Source organism: Sceloporus undulatus, chromosome 4, assembly GCF_019175285.1.
Source record: "Sceloporus undulatus isolate JIND9_A2432 ecotype Alabama chromosome 4, SceUnd_v1.1, whole genome shotgun sequence".
NCBI lineage: Eukaryota > Metazoa > Chordata > Lepidosauria > Squamata > Phrynosomatidae > Sceloporus > Sceloporus undulatus.
In genome coordinates, this window is record NC_056525.1 from 82,680,145 (window position 1) to 82,701,048 (window position 20,904).

Below are 20,904 nucleotides of genomic sequence, written 5' to 3' on the forward strand. Positions count from 1 at the left end.
CACATACAGTCATCCCTCAGTATCTGTAGATCAGTTCCAGACACACAAACTTGGATAACAAAATCTGTGGATACTCAAGTTCCAATTGTCCCTAATGGCAGCATATTCTGCTACCACTAGGGACAACCAGGCCACTGACCCACTTCTGTTGCAGCAAACCTGGCTCTGTAAAAGATCATGCACCAAGATAAGCAGCTCCTCCTGTACTGTGGTTGCTGTTGCAACAGCCCTTGCACATCCTTTTCTGACACTAAGGACTTTAAATGTGCCTCTGCCTGTTGTTGTGTGCCAAGCAAGGCAAAGGGGCGGTGGTGGCCTGGAGCCAAAGCCGCCCCTTCACCTGGACAGAGGAATCTGCAGGAGGGTGTATATGAGGGGGGCAGCTTCTGCTTTTGTGCTTGTGCTGAAGCAGCTCTCGCTGTGTACCAAAAAGTAGTCCCGGCCACTCCCAGGTCCTGGAAGTTACTCCTTCCTTTATGTGGGAAAAGGAAGAAAGAGGGGATGTAAACATGTCCCCAAGGAATGTGTTGGGGTCCATTGCCTTCACTTCTCTCTCTGAGCTGGAGACAAAGAAGGGGGCAGGGAGGGGGAATCTCACCCCAGTGGGCCCCCAGCCAGGCCCTGAGAAAGGAAAGAAAATGCAGCAAAGGCAGAGAAGGGGGGCATAGAGCCTCAAACTCATCCCAACAAGGGCCCCCTTTCTGAGCCACAAAGCTCATCCACTGCCCCCAAGGTCCCCCAAGGTGTTACTGCTCACCCAGGGCCAACACCCTCCAGGGATTGGGGGTCTGGAGGGCTACCCCTTTTGTTTTCCCTCTCCAAAACCCTTCAAGCACTTTGGGGGCAGGGCACACGCTTGCCATCTGCAGATATTCAAATCTGCAGGTGGCAAGTCTGCGGATACCGAGGGACCACTGTATATCAGTGTCTGACCCACCTCCTTGGTACTGATGCAAAGTCCACTTTATGCTTAAAGTTGTTGAGTGGAATTTTTGCTGATTTATAATGAGTGCTTTTACTTTTTGAAGCTGCCTACCACCTGTCCTAGCCTTCCTAAACAGGATGAACTGAATGTCAGTTAGGTTTGCTAGAAAAAATGTCTATCCTTTCTACAAGAGAAGAATCTCAGCAGAAGACATATGGGTTGTACTAATTTGATCCTTCTGATTGGTTAAAGCCAACTGTTTTTTGCTAGCTATGGCTAAGCTGGCCTAAATACCCTGAAGGCACCAGAAACCATCTGATTTTGGAGGCTAAGCAGAGTCTGCTCTGCTTAGGATTTATACAGGAGACCACCAACAAATAATAGCTGCTGTAGACTATATTTCAGAAGAAGGAAATGGCAAGACACCTCTGACTATTCCTTGCTTTAAAAAAAAAACCCTGAAATTCAAGGGGTTAGTATAAGTAGACAGGTGATGATACACACACAAGCAACAGTTTAAAGGAGTCTTCATATCACAAAAAAGGAAGCCTCTTACAGCATCATTAGGACTAAAAAAAGACAAAGGAAGTATATCTCACTTTGGCGCCATCCACCAGCAAGTAGGCATGTCCCCCAAATAGCAAAGGGGAAAAGTAGGGTGTAAGAGCAGCAAACAGCAGGCAAGCCTTAAGACACAAGGTTTGGCATCCTGTTAAGTAGCTGTGTAGACTTACCCATTCATAGCTGCTCAGCATTAACTTTATAATTGCAGAACTATAGCTACAATTGCAAATGCCCCCCCCCCCACCTTAACAGTCAGCAGCCACACTGAGTGATAGAAGTCTGTTCTGTTTGTGATGGTGGCATCGCAGGATATTTCCAGCCCCCCCCCCCCCCCAGCAAGTGAAGATATAGGAGAATCAGGGTACATTGCAATTCCTCATTGCAACATATGTTACAGCAGAAGGGGGGGCAGAATTGTACTTTGCTGCACCCTGATTGCCAGCAGAAAACATAGCTGTTGCTTGGTGTGACTGCTGGCTGTTTTGGTAGGTTTGAGAGGGGGCTCATGCCAGGAGAGTATAGATACACAACCTGTGATGTAAAATCTCAGCAAATATCTAAAGCAATAAAGGCAAAACTTTATCCAAACCCTTCTTACTCTTGTGCCAGCTTAGCCATAGCTAGCAAAAAACAGTTGGCTTTAACCAATCAGAAGGATCAAATTAGTACAACCCATATGTCTTCTGCTGAGATTCTTCTCTTGTAGAAAGGATAGACATTTTTTCTAGCAAACCTAACTGAAACTATGCTGAAAGCATACATGTTGTTTCACTTTTCTTCTGTATGACAGGCACAGTGAGTCAACATGTAGGTAAATTAGTTTACTCTAGTCAGGACTAACAATAGCATTTAGGCATTTAGGCCAATTTATGTCTTTCACCCATTTTTGGTGCACCCTCAAAAACTGGCCAAATGAGGAAGGAATAGAATTCTCTAGCAGTGCTGTGTGGTCTTGTCTGAGCTCTAGAGAGCTGAAACAACCCCAAAGGACCAAATTCAGGACAGTTCTCCACCCTGAGCTCAGCTGGACTCCACTAATGTATCTTGTGTATGAATCTACATGACTATTGGTAAGACTATTAGTGGTCTTGCCCAAGTCACATGGAAAGGGCATATGAAATGGAAACTGGTTCAGGTGACTTTGGAATTTCCCTTCAGCATTGCTCTTTCATGCTAGTTCAGGAACTGCATAGTCTTTTTACCAAAGGCTAAACAGATGCAGACTTCAGGTCCAAGACTAGGAAACAGCTTTCAAAACATCAAACAGTTTGGATGGTCTGCTTTTCAAACAAAGAGCTCTCTCTTGTTGAAAGGGTGACTTCTGATATGAAAAGTGAAGTACATAGAAATTTTGGCAGCACTAAACATAACACACTATACACATTTTCCACATCTGTATTTAAGCTGCTACTGCATCTGCATGTGTCAAAACCTATCCCATGCACTTCATTTACACTATATTCTTTCATCAAGGGCGGTTGCCCTTTTTGCTTCTGTCAGTTAAAAAACAGCTAACCAGTCAATTATGGCTGTGTCACTGTTTATACTGTCCTCTTTTCATACTGGAGAAAATGTTTTTCTGATACAAGAGAATTGTAGTGCGTTTCCCAGGTTGTTGCTTTAATGCAAATCAACATGGCAGCTAGAGGACATAATGCAGAAGTTTAGGGAAAATACTAAAAGATTCCCTGGACACAATTAAAGATTCTAAAAAACAAGGAGCCACTGCCAAAACCAATAGCTTCATAACATGTTCCCCTTAGTACAATTTACCTTGTGTCCTAATGTCGGTAGACTGTATTGGTCCCCACTGTTGGCTGACAAAGGCTATAAATGTATGGCATAATGTTGACACCGCATATTAGCCAGAACTGTTTATGCACTAAGCTAGTGGTTTCACTTTTTTCAGGGCTGTGTAGCATTGGTGAGGGAAAGCAGGAAAAAATGGCCAGCTCTGAATTGATTGTTTCTCTAGTGCCTTCCTCCCCACTTTGATGGTTGCTGCATCCATGTACTTTTCCTCTCTTGCCACCACTGCCTATGTCAGCCTAGTAACACTGGCATAGGGCACCAACCACATCAGCCACAACAAGTTGTAATACACCTACCTTGTCATGGTTAGTTCAACCCTCTGAACAGGATGTGCACATACATTCGACATTTATTTTATACATGGTGTAAATGTAAAAATGAAAATACAGTACGGTATTACCTTGTGGCCCTTGCTGTGTAGACTGGTTTTGAAAATGGGTGTATGATTTCGTTGCTGAGAAGTGCTGCCCATTTGGAGACTGGCTGTGTGATGATGGGGAGCCATGTTTCTGAAGCAGGGAGGGAGCAACTACAGTTTTTGATGGACTAACAAGAGGAGGACAAATATTTGGAGCAATCCTAAAACAAGAAAAGAACGCAAGAAATAATCAGCTTGTGCCCACTTCATTATGATCAGATAAAACAACTACTGCTTTGTATAAAACTGAATGTTTTTCACTTCTGCCATTTTATTCCATAAAAATGAACATTACTTCATATGTACAGTGTACCTAGAAATCTGTCTTTTAAGTGTAACAACAACAACAGACAACCAAACAGAATTGTACTATCAAAAAACTATCTTCAGGCAGCTGCAGTGACCAAGAGTTGTAGTGCTAAGGGATAAAAAACAAACAAACAGGTGAGCTGGTTATCTTTCACTAGTTTTGATTAAATTTTGCTCTATTTACTTTAGCAAGTCTTAGTTATTTTATTTTTATTCTGTAATGCTTCTGGCATAGAAACCCAGCACTGAAGTATGCTGTAACATCCTGGCCGAGTATCTATTTATTAATATCAAAAAGCTGAGGGCTGCTTCCAACCATATAATGAATAGGACTTAAGTCTCATTTACTTTGACTGGTTGACTCTAATATGACTGAGTATAGATCCAGTCTCATGGTCCTTTTGCTGCTAGAAGACCTGAACTCTCTCAGATGCTGCCATTTATTATGCTGTGACCTTGATTAGGTGTAGTGGTTTGAATGTTGGACTACGACTCTGCAGACCAGGGTTTGAATCCCAGCAGAAGCATGTAAACCCACTGGGTGACCTTGGGGACATAACATTCTCTCAGCCTCAGAGGATGTCACAATGGCAAGCCCCCTCTGAAAGAATGTGCCAAGAAAACCTCATTATAGGTTTGCCTTAGGGTTGCCATAAGTCAGAAATGACTTGAAGGCAAGCAAAAACAAGAAAACCTATGCATTCAGTCAGTGTGAAAATTTGTAGAACACAGAGATAAATTTCCAACCCCATATGGCTGGAATGGAAATTTATACCCGGAGGCCAATAAACTCTATTCTATATGAGTTTTCCTTACAATGATAGCTCACCTCTAAGGCTCCCAAAATATATTAACAGTCTGATCTGTGTAATGACTGTTCCTTCCTTAAGCAGACCCACATAACTTTAGGTGGAGAGTGCACATGGCTGAACAACATTTGGAAACACTTCGGATGCATTGATCACAGAGAGTACAGGTCAAAATTCACTATGCAATCCATGCTCTTTTGAATATTCACAACAGGCAATACTTCTGTGTGAGAGCAATAGTAAGTGAATATTGCTCAGAATTTGTTGACTTTGAATGGCATAAACCATTGTACTCAGTACTGCATTAATACTATTTCATCCCAAATTTATCTGACAGAAATCTCAATACACTCTGAGTCAAGAGGAAAAAAATAAAGAAAAAAACATGTGCAGAACTTTCGATTATTCTTCTAAAAAAAAGTTTTCATAAAATGAAAAGGCCCACACAGTATAGGGTTATGCTGTGAAATATGCAACTGTAAATCCAGTTTTAGTAGTAAGCAGCAGGGAACCCCTAAAATCCAGGCACTTTGATTACTATATCTATATAATACCTATTTGCAGGTGCAGATCTGACATATTTAGGTGCACCTGTGGAAACATCTTAGGAGCTCAGTCAACGTAAGGACCCTGGTCTAACTGTAGTCATGAATTTAGTGAAACTACTGGAGGTATCTGAAAATCTTTGCTGTTGTTTTCACAACACAAACATTTACTTCACAAAATTTCATCTCTAGTTTTAAAAAAATATGATTTTACCTACAGAATCTTGAGAACCTGTTTGACAATTCTTTCTTTAGGGAGCCCTGGAAATTAAATTACTAAGTTACTATCTTTTACAAGACTAAAGCAAAAGTTGTTAAAATGAACTTCTGCCTGAGGTTTGGTCCAATCCACCTATTTTAAGATATTTTAGGGCTGAAGCACACATCCAGTAAGCACACACACACAGCCTGCTCCTGAAGTGGGTCGCCATTGTGGTCCCAAACCGGCACTGCCAGAAGGCAGATTATACCTGATCCTTTTTGATCCGACCCTTTGGAAGTGCCAGAGCACCTTCTGGAAACTTTGGGGTTGCACATCATCTGCATGCTTTGCCCCCACAGTGGCCAGAAGCCGCCTTATTTGGCCCATGTGTTTCAGGCCTTAGTCATCCGTAGGTATATACAAAAAATAGTTTTTATGTTATTCATTTGAGTAAGAAAATTGTAACATTTACATGTTTAAGAAAGGAGTTTACATATATTGTAATGAATTATGGGTTGGATCTTGAATAGCCAATCTGTGAACAGAAGGGTCAGGAGGCACTACTATCTAGTAGAGACTCGTTGCTGGAGGAAAGAGATGGGGAGGTAATCTTTATCAATAGACTTTCATCTTGCAGTCCCTTGTTTTTCCTGTGATGCTGCCCCAAAGCAGTTCTTCAGGAGCTGCAGAGGTTTAAGGGATGAAGAAGGGATCATGGAAATCCCTTCCCTGCACCTTTCCTCTAGTATGTAAGTAACTCTACTAAGGAAACCTGGATTTAGGTGATTAGGGCCCTGGAGGGGTTCCAAAAATAGGGGCACCCTTCTCCCCATGTCACTTACTCCAGGGGTATCACATACATTAAATGAACCAATGAATGAATATGCACAGTAAAATAGACAATAGCACACAAATCTTCATGTCTGAACCCATTTCTAGCCTTGCAACTCGAGTGAAGCCAGAATGGTGAATTTTTACTCATCACTTAAGTAATACATGAAATGTTGATGATAATGGAACCATCAGGAGATTCAAGGAGAAGAGGAAACAAATTACTCATTTTCCCCTCAGCATTTGACCTCCAGCCAGGGAAGGGCCTAGAGCAATTGCAGCATTTGAACCATTGCTTATCCAGCCCTGCCACTAGGCACAATTCTAATTCTACTTTGTCCATTATAAGTAAAATGGCTGGCCTGAGCTCTGTTCTGTATCGAACCAGTGTGCTGATTATATTTTGCATTAGTCCAGTTTCTAAAACCCTTCTAACTAACTGCGGTCTACAGAAAACATTCCATTTTAAGGCATTTTTCATGCTCCACTATCCAGTTAGTCTTTTTTAATGCTTTCCTGACAATAGAAAATACAGTACAACACAGCATGCGTAATTGATAACTACTTTGTGGGAATATAAAACTAGAATACAGAGAAATTCATTTCTCTTTTACTTATACTTGGGGGTAAAATACAACCACAACAGAGCCATGGATGTTTCCAATATGAACACTGTCTCACTTTGTTGTTGTTTTGGAAGAAAAGCTTTGACTGTCAGATTCCTCTGTTAGACAATGGTTCCCAATATTTCTTCCATCCATCTCAGCAGGAAGGAGATCAGATCCAGAGTTCATCTGTACTTTATCTCAAATAAATTCCTATATTTTTTGTGATGTGGTACTTGCCCATACTTCAAACCATTTATCAAATGCTGTCAAATAGCATGTAATAAATGCTGGCTTTGAGAGTGATTATTCACTGAAAAAGTTACACAAAAGAAAGGCACCAGTATCACAAAAATGTAAAGAGATTAAGGGCTGATTCATACTTTATATCCTACCATTATCTCTACGTTGGGAAAAAAGGATGCACTCAGTATTATATTTTTCTCATACAGTCTGAACATAGGTATCATGAACCACATTTACTACATAAGTTAACCACTCACACAAAACAACAAAATGAGCAAAAAGGCTATTGACTCTTAACATATGAATTATTTCTGACTTATTTATATCTAGATGTATAGTTGTGTTAATTTGTTGCAGCAAAAACAACAACATAAAAAAACCAAAATGAGGACCGTGCTCCATGTCATCAAATGCATGGCACCAGGAAACACTTTGTGCCTCTGATGAAGTGGATTGTATTTGTTGAAAAATTATACTAAATAGAACTTGTTTGTCTATTAAAGTGTCAAAACAGTTATCAACTAAGATCCTGTACCATTGGAAGTAATTACAAAATTGGACAAGTAAGTATCAAATTAATACTGCATGAGTACATATTAGTGTCAGGCACTCAGTGAATGTTCATGTGTAATAAGATTTTAGGATGCTAGAGAGAATGTTAGAATTATGACATTTATCACAAAAGAATCAAAACCAATTTCTGCTAACTAATGTCATCACTAGGAAAGTTAAATTCAAGGGAAATCAAGAATGATTTGTGGGAATATAAAAATATGAAAATACAGTGGGCCCTCCATATCCGAGGACTTTCCATCAGTGGATTTAAGCATCCACGGAAGGCAAGCCTGCATTGCAGAGGAGGACAAAGACAAGGAGGAGAAGGAGGAAGAGGCGGGAGGGGCAGGAGGAAGCTGCAGTGGATGAGGAAGAGGAAGCTGTGGCAGTGGAGAAAGTGGCGGCAGAAGAGGAGGCCCCTTGCTGCCACAGGTGAAAGCAGGGAGGGAAGGAGGGATACATGAGGTGAACTCCCATTGTCCCCAATGGCGGCTGCACCACCATTGAGGACAATGGGACTTGGTATCCCTGAAGGGATCCGGAACGGATCCCCCGCAGATACTGAGGACCCCTGTATATAAAAATATAAAAACAATAGCCCAGAAACAAAAGAGGGGCCCTCCCCTCCATTCCAGTTGCCACTGCACTGGCCTCAGAGGGAGAAGAACCAGCAGTATCTGCTGGTTTTGATAGGGTCTGGAAACCATGCCTTATGAGGAGCAACTTAGAGAACTGGGTATGTTTAGCCTGGAGAAGACAAGGTTAAGAGGTGATATGACAGTCCTGTTTAAGTATTTGAAAGTGTGTCATATTGAGCAAGCTTGTTTTCTGCTGCTCCAGAGAATAGGACCGGGAGCAATGAATACAAACTACAGGAAAAGAGATTCCACCTAAACATTAGGAGGAACTTCTGACAGTAAGAGCTGTTCAACAGTGGAATGTGCTGCCTTGGAGTGTGGTGGAGTCTCATTCTTTGGAGGTTTTGATACAGAGGCTGGATTGCCATCTGTCAGGGATGCTTTGATTGTGATTTCCTGCATGGCAGGGTGTTGGACTCGATGGCCTTTGTGGTCTCTTCCAACTCTATATGATTCTAATACAATAAATAAATAAATAGTTGACGAGTCATAGGAAGAATTGTAGGATGTCGTTTAGTTATGTAATCTACATTTGTTGTTAGTGTGCAAGAAGGTGTGGCTAAAGCATGAGAGGACTGCATGCTAGTGTAAATAGACAAGGTCAATGTGAAGCTTGTGAGTGGGTAAACACAGTACCAGTAAATTCCCCCCCCCCCCCAAAAAAAAATTAAATTGTTTTTATAAATGCTTATAATCAACACTACACAAGAAAATAAAGCGTAATCACTTGAATTATATAAAACTTCTAGACAGCTATAGAATTAGGAGATTAGACCAAATGAAAAAGCAGCAAAAATCAGGAAAGAGAAAAGGTTAGCACTGATTTTCATCCCTTCCCATAATATTAAAAATGATGTGCAAAGCTCTACTAATCTGGTTTCTGGATGATGCCCAGTTTCTTGCCACGTGTTTCTTTTCTGGGTCCTGCCCTCAGGGAATTTCTGTCAACACAAGCTCAGGAAGCAGTTATACTGTTCACTTCTTAGAGAAGAAGAAAAAACCCTCCCTCTCTATCTGAAGTGTGGTGAACTTTGCTGCTATAATCAGTCCCAGGTGCCTTTGCCTCACTTCACAGAATACGCAGGATTCCTCCAACAGTTTAACACTAAATCAGTCAGTGTATTTACTCTTCTGAAGAATTTTTCTTTCATTATTTTACATTATGGTAAGCAATAAGCAAACATACTTTTGGGCATAGCATGCTCTAAGCTGTCTTGGAACTCCAGCTCTACTCTGTGGTTGAAAAACTCAGCAGTCCATCTTCTTAGTGAATAGTGCCTGCTTGGTTCTGGATCGAGTTGATGGCCACAGGATGGAATCCAAACAGAAAGACTAGAAATTGCACTTTTGCTCCTTACTCCTCCCAACAGTATGAAGAACCAGAAGCTTCCTCGCCACAGATACACTGGCTACCTGAATGTGCAGAAGAGCCAAGTAGGTCCCAACATACACAGACAAACCCAACAAGGGGTTGACAGAAAGAAGTTAACCAAGTATAATGGAAAACTGGTGACTTGGTCTTTGAAAAAAGAACACCAAATACTCTCCACTAGAACATAAGCAATTCACTTTTAAAGAAGTCATGGGATGCAGCAGAACTAATACTTGAACACCTTTTAAAAATGTGTTTTTATACAGACATTTAGTTTACTACAAACATCTGTTTGCTTTGTTCACTGAAATAAAAATGACAGTTGTTGAAGAAGAGAGACCTGACTTCTTAACTTGCTATATTAGAACACAATCACCTGAATCATCAATATGTTGGAATGGGTGGAGAAGTCACCTCCACATCCAGACTAGACTGAGGACAGCTGAGCTCATCGCCAAAATTATCAGGCAAACTTGGACCACCAAGACTCCTATATAGCCAGGCTCCCTGAGGAATTATCAATTAGACATGTACTAAGGGATGAAGCAATGTATTTTTATCTATATATCAGTGTCTTCTAAATTTTCATTTTGCAAAAATGTACCTACAATTAGGGAAAATTAATAATTACTTGCCTGCCAATGATGAGCCACCTAAAAAAAGTTCAAACATTTCAACACATGCAGGGAGGGAGGGAGGGAGGGAGGGAAGGAAGGACGGAAGGAAGGAAGGAAGGGCGGATTAGCAAGCAAAGGGTCTGGTATCTCTCCTCAGCACTAACACTAACCTATTTAGAGTTACCTGGGCCACTTACACATGAAGCAGCTCTCCATCACCATCTTCAAGCCTTGAGCCCTCCATGCCCTCCTCTTCCTCTCCATCTCCTTCCCTGCCAATAGCTCCATGCCTCCCTTTCCCGCCTTTCCCATCACAATGTCTCTGCCTTGCTCCAAGGCTGCCTCCACTGGACTTCAAATCCTCCACTCCCCTTCTTTTCTACTGTCCAGCTAATTTTAAATCCCATCTAAACATTCTGAGGGGGATGACAGAAACATAAACTCACAGATTTTTGGAGCTAGAAGGGGCTACAGGGGGGAGCAGAGTTATTGACTTCCATGTGCACCAGTTTCTTTTTGGACAGTGCTTCATGATCCACTGCTTGAGGAGCAGAGTTCTTCTCCTTCTCCCTCTCTTCTTCATTTATTTATGGCAATAGCAAGTAAAATTCTGTACTGCTTTTCAGTGCACTTAAGCACTCCCTAAGTGGTTTAAAATGTGTAAGCTAATTGCCCCCAATAAGCTGGGTACTCATTTTAGCAATCTCAGAAAGATGCCAGGCTGAGTCGACCCTTGTGACTGTGAGTGAGTGGCTGCAGTACTGGCATTTAACCACTGCATCACCAGGGCTCCTGGTCATAGACCAAAATATAAATTCGGATATAAAATACACACACACACACACACACACACACACACACACACACACACAGAGTTACTGCTATAATTAATAAAGCATACATTATATATCAAATTATTATTATTATTATTATTATTATTATTATTATTATTAACTGTTTATTTATATACCGTTTTTCCACACGATCAAAGCAGTTTACACCACAAGGTTACGACCAAAGTCATAGTACAACAAAAGGCAATTAAAAATACGATACTATTACAATACAATAAAAGCAATTCAATAAAATTATCTAAAAACATACAATTAGTTATGTCCGGGAAAGCAGCCAAAGGGCTGATAAGGCAGCTAGTTCTCAAACAAACAACCCCCTCCCAGCACAGCAAAGTCAGTGTAAGCTACACAGTCCTAGAGAGTTGCAGTAGCTTTACCAAAAGGGATTACCAAGAGAATTGTCAGACGGTCCGAGGTTCAGGGTAACAGATAGGCTGATCGATGAAGCAGTCCAAGGTCAAGGTTTCCGGGTATTCAAGACAAGAAGCCAAGGAGCCAGAGACAGAGTCTTTCCCCTAAAAGAGTCAGATATCCACTGGCAAAGAACCACACATGCTCCAGGTGCTTAAGAAGGCAAGGAGCTGGCCTTCAGCTGTGCCTGATTACGAAGACGCTTCTGATAAAGCCTCCGAGATCTTCGAAGGCCCTCTCTTTCTGCTCGACGCTCATTGAAGGTAGGCACACTGCCCAGATCCTCCTCCATGTCCACAGCCTCAGCACCAGGCAAACTTGACTGCTGAACCTCTGGAGGGGCCATAGACTCTGCTCCAGCAGAACTAGGGCCAGCCTCTGGCTCCTCCATTACAGGTTCAAGCCCCTGGGACTCTGGTTCCTCCATTATAGGTTCAGATCCCAGAGGCTTTAGCTCATCCTCTGAGTCCTCCAAGCCATCTTCCAGGCTGGGCATGACATGTTAAAACAGAATTATATACAAATGGCTGAATCAGATTGGGAGGTGAATTCACTAAAGAGAGTCAGCAGGATAAGCTTGTTGAAAGAGGTAGGTTTTTAATGCCTTTTTGAAGGCTTCCAATGACCCGCTAAGGCGGATCTCTTCTGGGAGGCCATTCCAGAGGGAGGGCGTTATGGCTGTATAAGCCCTTTGATGAGTTGACACAAACCTCACCTTAGAGTGTTCAAGTAATAGCTTCCCTGTTGTTCTAAGGGTGCGGGGCGGATTATATGGAGAGAGGCACTCCCTCAAGTAACTTGGGCCCGAGCCATTTAGGGCTTTAAAAGGTAATAACCAACATTTTGTATTGGGACCGGAAGCGAATTGGCAGCCAGTGGAGGGATTTTAACACGGGTGTGATATGATCTGATCTGGATGTTCCTGTGATTAATCTGGCTGCAGCATTCTGAACCAACTGAAGCTTCCGGACCTGATACAAAGGTAGCCCCATGTAGAGCGCATTGCAGAAAGCCAAACGAGAGGTTACCAGTGCATGTACTACAGTTTCTAGGTCCTTTCGATCCAGACAGGGACGCAGTTGGCGTATCAGCCGAAGCTGGTACCAAGCACTCCTGGCCATCACATCTACTTGAGATGATAACTGCAAAGATAGATCCAGGAGTACTCCCAAACTGTGAACTTTGTCCTTTAGGGTAAGTGTGACCCCGTCCAGGACAGGATGACAAACTTCCCTACCTGGGTTCGATTATGACCGATTAAGTTTAATTCCCAGAGGTTAACACTAATTATAATTAAAATTACCTACATACTTTAAGTGTTACTGGTCTAAAAAATACTGTTTTTTATCTTGTAATATTTCAGTACAGTACAGTTTATTTGTGACAACCATATACAGGTAATATTTGTCTGTGGGGAATAATGACAGAGGCACAGAACCTAGTGACCATCTCTGTAATTTGTGTATCTAAATCATCAAGTGGGGAGCAGCAGAATGCAGTGTACTTCGGCCTCAGAGTGGATTGAACTGCAACACACAACAGCCAGCCGCCAGTCTTTGTCTTGGCTCCTATCATATTGTTACTCAGCTGCTCAATCCACCTCCTCTCCAGAATGGAGTGGCCACATAACAGGAGCAAAGACAAAGGCTGGCTGGCTGGCTGGGCTTGTGCATTACCATTCACTCAGATCCAGCTACAAATTGGTAGGAAGAAGCCAGTTCCCTCTCTGGTATCTCTGAGGGAAGGTTTAGGGGGTGATGTTATTGTTAATGGTTCAATGTTCAGATTGTTGTTGTTGCTGCTGCTGTTGTTTTAAATCTTGAGTTAAGTCTTAGGGGGAAGTCCATGGCAACAAAAGATATCTAAAGGGGATCCCTTTAAAGGGAGACATCCTTGCACTTATTTGATTTGTTTACTGGACATCTTTCAATGAAAGATGACCAGCACTTCCTCACTATGGAGATCAAGCCTTTCCCGAGTTATTTTTCTTTACAGGCTGATGTCATTAGGAAAATGCATTTAGCATACTGACATTTTTTAAATGGTTTTGGAAAAGGAATCTCAATAAATCAGTATTTATAGAAGGATTTCTTTTCCATAACTAATTTTTTAAAATCTCAGTATACAAACCATTGCTGATTTTTTTAAAATAAATTTTACATTTACACTCATACATTGTTCCTCCTTCAGACCCAAATTCAGGCACCTATCCTCATTCTCATGTACAAACATTAAATGTTATAATGGGTTTTACACTCAAAAAAATACTTTTGAGTTCTGAGAAATGGCCATATCTTGTTGGTCAGGGTTTTTCTTTTGAGGGAAGGAAGAGGGTATTAACTGATTTGTAAGTACAGTCGGCCCGCTCCATATGCAGACTTGAGGTCACATGGATGGGAAGCCCCATTTAGATGAATGGTATGTGTGCCATTGGTGTGCACTTGAGCATGTGCGGAATTCACTTTATGCGGGGGAGGGGGAATCCTTTGTCGAAGGGAAGGTTTTTGTCTATTTTCCACTGAAATGCTAAAGTTTCTCCAAATCTATTTGATTGTTTCCCTAATTGATTACAGGATTAGTTCTCAATGTAATGAATATGTTTTTAACAGAAAAAGTACCACAGAATCATAGAACCATTTGTTTTGCAATTAATAAGCAGGATTCTATATTGTGTCAGTTTCTTACATTCTGCCACAAGCAGCCTGTCCATTATCTGGAAAGCAGTTCACTCCTAAACAACAATAAAATCTTAAATGTTGGATTCTACATCCAGTTATGGGACCTACCTAATCTTTCCACATGTTCTTTATTTTCAATTTGTCCCTAGAGTTGTGCCATGAAACTAGGATAACAAAAAATACTATACACATGGGAACTATAATATTTTTTGCACATATGAGAGCCTTGGCTCTTCAAGGAGGGAGTGAAATCTTGGTTTTGTGGAACATGACTGACTATAAGAGACTCCAGTTGTCAACCATTTGTTTTGCTCTCCTCACATTTATATTGGCACTGAGTTCAATTCCAATTTACAGCAGTATTTCCCCCCTGAATCTGTTACTTGAAACTGGATGGCTTAAGACTTAAGGCTTGAGATTCTAAAACGCTCCATAGTCGCTATGCACCAAAATCTAACAAACATTTAACACAAAAATTGAAAGTAATGTACAGTACTGATATGACTTCCCACATAAAATATTACATATAAAAGCACACATATTTTTTAAACAAAATGCTGAATACAAAATTATCTTAAAAATATAAATTATACTGTTGCTAACATTCACGTACAGGCTCAAGATTCCAGAAATGCAAATGTAGCCCATCATTTGATAAATGCCACATTATAATCAAGAAAAAGTGCAGATTTAACCCAATTTTAATATCTGAGAAAAGACTCTGGCAGATAGTCTTCCTTGCTTGAGTTACTTCACTCCATATCTATGGATTCTGCACCCACAGATTCAAGCATCCATGGCTTGAAAATGTTTTTTTTTTAAAAAGCTAAAAAGCAAACCACAATTGTGCCATTTGATATTACAGTTATCATTTTGCTATGCCATATGGACTTGAGCATCCATGGATTTTTGTATCAATGTGGGGAATCAAACCAGGATACCAAGAGCATGCCTTATTTGTCTTACTGATGCGTTCTGAGATATGCCTGCTCTCTACTAGTGGCACACTGTGCCATGTATTGTCTGGGTTTTTATACTTGGGATTAGTAGATGGATATTTTGCTTTGATGATGATGGCATTCTTGACCTTTTCTATCACTTCTGTCATGAAAGGTGAACCGTTCTTTACAAACGGATCTATTTATCTAGTCAAAATGAAGCCTGTTGGAATTAGCACTGAAATATTGTGGATGGTCTTTCCAGTTCACACCAGACATATAGCTGAGTTAGCAAAAGGCTAGTATACTTAGCAGTAGTATATTACTATTGTATACCGATTAGAATATACACACATACACCACACATGCATTGCTATGATTTTACTTCTAACACATACAAGTCTTAAGGGGCAGGGTTGTTTTTCCATTTTCAAGCTGCCACAAATCAAATTTTACTATCTTCACAACTGCTGAAATTAAACAGAGCTTGTCATTATTTATAGTGAGTGCTGTAAGTAATGCTAAAATAACACTTCACTACTTGAAACTCAAAAACAAAAACAAAAAGTTTGACCATGACAAGCTCCACTTTCTATATGCCAAAGTATTTCTAAATCAAACACTTCTCCTTTAATTAATATTAATATAAATTGGTATAAAATTACTTGATTCAGCATTCTGTACACTTCACACACTTCTTTACTGAACAGAAAAAAATATTATACATCTCATATATAGCCAGGGTAAATATATTTGGTAATGAAGTCAGATTTTGTTAGAACATTTTCAAGTAAATTAAATAATTTTTTGTCAAACTATTTAAATGTCTTAGCAAACCATTTGGGAAAATGGAGCACTGCACTTGTTATTGACTTTGGCAAAGACTGATATAACAAGGGCTTTTTTTGTTTAAAAAAGGCTTTAAATCAAAATCTTAGTCTTTCTGTCAAATGCGAGCAGACTTCTTGTGCTCTGCTGCTTGTAGTTTTTGGCTTCTTTCATGCATGATGACTCAGTTGCTACAGTTTTTGATAGCAATCATTTTAGTCCGTCCCAAAGACTTAAATCCAGGAATCCAACCTTGTCATCACATTTATTCACAGTACAGAAATTCTGTATATGTACTAAAATGTAGAGGCTGAGATAGGTGATGAATGAGGCAAAACACTGCACACTTGCCAGAAGTGTAAAGCAGCTTGCATAAAGAAGAAAAGCTACAGCGTTTATTTCATTTGGGTAGTGTACTTTTTTTTTAATCTGAGGGAATCCAGGTGTGCTACTGACCATGCAGCAACATTTCTATATCCAAGAAGTGAGTCCCAAATAATGTGTTAAGTCAAATGATTAGATACAAGATTACTATAAGCTCTCAAAAGGAAGGCAGCTGTAAGTGGTAATGGTATTAACCCATTTCATAACAGTCCCATTTTCAGCTCTGTCCTCTGGCACAAATTGTTCTAAGTGGGAACATTCAACCGGTTCTGCAGTCTGAAGATGGCCAATACATCTGTCTGTGCCATTAAGTTTCCCTGATGCCCATGCACTCCTTCTTACTTATTTGCCTGACTTGTCAGAATGAGAGCTTCATCCCTTGATTCTTATTTCTACTCATTTCTACAGCTATGTTGACCAATTTATTATGGTTGCAATCCTCATTTTGGCCCTTCACAGAATTTCAGAGGTGTGGCCCATCCCTCCAAGTTTGGTTTCTACAAATTATGTACTTAGTCCAAGGTGGTTAACAAATTATCAAACTGAAACCCTACCCAACTGTCAAGTCCATCTTTTTCAGAGCTGGGAAAAGTTACTGTTTTGGAGTTCAGTTTCCAGAGTCTCAAAGTCATCATGGCTAGTGACCAGCTGTTTGGAGGATTCTGGGAGTTATACCTCCAAAATGTAACTTTTCCATTCTCTTTATAGCAAGAGACCCATTTATACCAACAGGCCCTTCTTTGGTCTAAGAGATTTGTCAAACTGATACCTGGTGGAAAGAAGTACATGCCTGGTGTTGAAAACAGTTCTGGAATGTTTTCAAAATCTGGAGTAGATTTTCTCTTAGCTTCATAAAGTGTTTCCACAAGACTTGCTTAGGCCACAGTAACAAGTACAACAAAATGTACTGTATACGCTTGTAGATAACATGCTAATCTGAATTATAGTGTTAGTGAGAATACATCACTAATCAGTTAAATCACCATGTAATTAAATCAGATAATCTCATTTAAAAATATTTTTTTAGTACAAACCATGCCTCAGACTTCACCCTTAGTTTGTAGACACTTGCATGCTAGCTAGAACCTTGTCATTTTTTAGCTTTGATGATAGGCTGTAATCGTACACAGATTTGCTTACAAAAAAGATAGATAGGATTTACACTGCTTGCTTTGCTGGACAGTAATATATTAGCATGGTATTTTGTGGCAAGTTCTCAGAATAAATAAATAAATAAAACATCTAAGAAAAAAAGGTTTTAATGCAGTTGTGAGCAAAGCCAGTAAATATTAATTTGGTCCTGACAGCTGAAGCTTACAGAGGAACACCCAATGAAAATTTAAGTCAATGAGCTTATTTCATTCCAAACAATGGATAAACCAATGAGGTCTGAATTCCCTTCTGCTCTCTGGCAAGCAAAACCTCTAGAGCAAACTCTTTCTTCTTTTTAGGAAATCTATGGATTGGCCATTCTGCAAAGGTTTCTTTGGTTTATAGATCATTGTTTGAGCAACAGATTGGAGACAAAAAATAACTGAAAATACTGGAGCAGTCCCAAGGACAACAGTTATCTCATTTATCTCAACTGCACATAGCATCTCCCAGTTTTCATTTATTATTGTAAATAAAAGGATCTGTATTACTGCAATATAAGAGTAAGTAGAATACAAGTTAATTGGTTTGTGGTGCTGTCTTATCCGAAATGTGTTCATGGATGATTCTAGAATGATATATCTAAGAGCTAGAAGAATTAATCTAAATCACAAGTAATTATCTCCACCTTTTCTTTGCCTTTAAGGTCTAGTCATCATTGGAAACTAGAATCTTAAACTCTTCTTCTAAGTTTTGGGTAATGGACCGTCACCTTTGAACTCACAAGAATTCAGCTTACTCTAGTTTGTGTCCTAGTTTATACCATACAGTGCTCCAAAACATCATGGTAGGACATGTAAAAAGGAGAAAATAAAGCCATGCAGTTCCTGAGATGCTTTTATGTATTTACCACTGCTGAACAGATGGGGAGATGTAATGAAGAACGTCTCTTGTTGAGAAGAGAACATGGTAGGACCTTCCCTGTGAAGACCTGGAGGAGGATAGGAATTTATGGTTCCTGGAAGGCACTGAGGCAAGTAATATCTCCACCATTCAAGAGATACTGAATTCATGTTTCCTAGTAGCATATTCTCATAGATCCACATGAGATTTGGGGGCATGACAACACCATCATGGCCCCACTATTCTGACTGATAAGCTTTTGGAAGGGAGTTCAAAAAGAATTGCTGCTTTGCTCTTAAGTTTCTATCTGTGTAGCTTTTAGGAGATGCTCAAAATTACGTTAAATAATCTTTCCTCTCCTAATGCTTCCATAACCCGCCCATCTTCATGTGTATCAATCAATTCATGAACATACTTCCTTACAGTCGCCAATGGAACATACATTTGTAGCTAGCGAAGCCCAGAAATCAGAATGGGTTTGGTTGGGGGATGGGTGAGTTGGAAAGGTTTGGCAACATCCTGCATAGTTTTCATAGTTTTAATACATACCGTTCTCTGTTATTTTCTATGGGTGATAAGTGAGGATGTGCACTGGTACACTCAAGCATATGTTGCCTTGAAGGTACATCATGAGATGATGGCAGGACACTGGGTGATGGCCCATTGTTAGTGCTGGATCCAGTGTACATTCCTAAAAAGAAAAGAGAACCCATGAAAAAGACCTAGCCCTGAAACATGCAGACCCTTTAATCTCTTCTAGATATTTCAGACCAGATGTTAGGGGTTAGATTCCTCCTATCTTTTCATTCTTTCTGCAATAACTACTTTCCTGGATAATGCTTGAAAGAGTTGCCTTATAATGGACCCATGGTATTGGCAACAAAATGTGGCAGTCTATAGAGTGCTCTTGTCTTCATAATAGTCCACACCATCCCTTGTTCCTTCTAGTCCCCTCTCCTCTAGTCAGTCAGTATTCCATGGAACTAAGCATGCTGAGTTGCACCCCTCTTTAGTACTTATATACTTTATTACTGTACAAGGAAAACTTTCCATTCAAAAATGTAAAACCAAAATGAAGAACTTAAGGAAAGTCCTGCTGGATGAGACCAACAGCTTTTTAGAGTAGCATTCTGTTGACAAAGAATGGCCAGCCAGAAGTCTATGAGAAGCCCATATACAGGGCATGAGCACAGCAGCATCCTTGCACAGCAACTGATATTTAAAGACATCATATCTCTGATACTAGATGGAGTATATAGCCATTGTTACTACTACCTATCAGAACAGGCTTATCCTTTATGAATTTGCCTAATCTCCTTTTAAAGTTACCTGCATAGGTGACTATCACTACATACGGTGGAAGAAATTCCAAGAAAGACAGGAAGAAGGGGGCAATCCTGTGAGCAAACCAGTGTCCAGGCAGACAGACAGACAGACATATGGGTAATTTCAAGTAAAAAAAGGTTGTGGGCAGCTACCCTCATTCCACAGTAGTATGAAAGATAGCAAGTCTATATATTTAAGTGTTCTTGGGTGCTATCCAAGTCTTACCATAAGACACATTCTTTCAACTCCTTCCCATATCTGATTATTCTCTCAGGGCCCTTTGATGCTGCACAATAGTGCTATCATATCTAATTGCCATGGTCCTATCCTATGAAATCCTGGGATCTGTAGTTTAAGGAAGGGCCTTTAGCATTTCCAGTGAAAGAGCTCTATTGCCTCACCAAGAGCCTGTACAGACAGCCCAAAATAAAGCTGCTATGGGTCACTTTGAAGGTATCCTGTTTAAATGATGCATGTGTCCTAAGAGGCCAGAAGCAGCGCCAAAGCTGTGCTCCAGTCCTAAGGAGTGGAGCACAGCATTGGAGCAGCTTCTGGCCTCTTAAGATGTATGTATCATTTAAACAGCATACCTCCCAAGTGACCCAAAGAAGAGTTATTCTGGCCTGTCTGTATGGGCCCCAAACTACCAACCCCAGAATTCCACAGCCATGGAAGTTAAAGTGGAATCATAATGCTACAATTATGTTGTGTGAAAGGGCCTTAAGCAAGATAAATTACATACCTAGTAGAGAAACATGCTGAGAAATAAGTCTACATGGAAGGCTGAGAGGAAGAAATGGAACAGAGTTGGATGCCTCTATTGTGCAATGGGGGAGATATTTTTATAGATGTTTAGCCCCATTAATATATTTTCCTGTAAATGTATATCCAACCAGTTTTAGAATATTGTTGCAGTAAGATGACAATAGCTATTTCTGTACTTTCCCCCCTCATCCACTGAAAGAATATGGGCCCAGTAATTCACATCTTTTTTAACAGGACGACCTGATGTCATTCCAGATTTGTAAAATCAGAACCACTG

At 40.3% G+C, this 20,904-nt stretch overlaps 1 protein-coding gene across 3 annotated transcripts in view; it reads right to left on the reverse strand.

The window, feature by feature from the left end:
• The window catches only part of GLIS1 (GLIS family zinc finger 1), a 260,795-nt gene that overhangs the window by 13,826 nt on the left and 226,065 nt on the right, over positions 1 to 20,904 (reverse strand). For all 3 annotated transcript variants that reach the window (XM_042464927.1, XM_042464928.1, XM_042464926.1), the window contains exons 8-9: positions 19,086 to 19,227; positions 3,702 to 3,880 (exon numbers count right to left, since the gene is read on the reverse strand). In XM_042464927.1, coding sequence (XP_042320861.1) covers positions 3,702 to 3,880; positions 19,086 to 19,227 — 321 coding nt within the window. The remainder of the gene's footprint in view (positions 1 to 3,701; positions 3,881 to 19,085; positions 19,228 to 20,904) is intronic.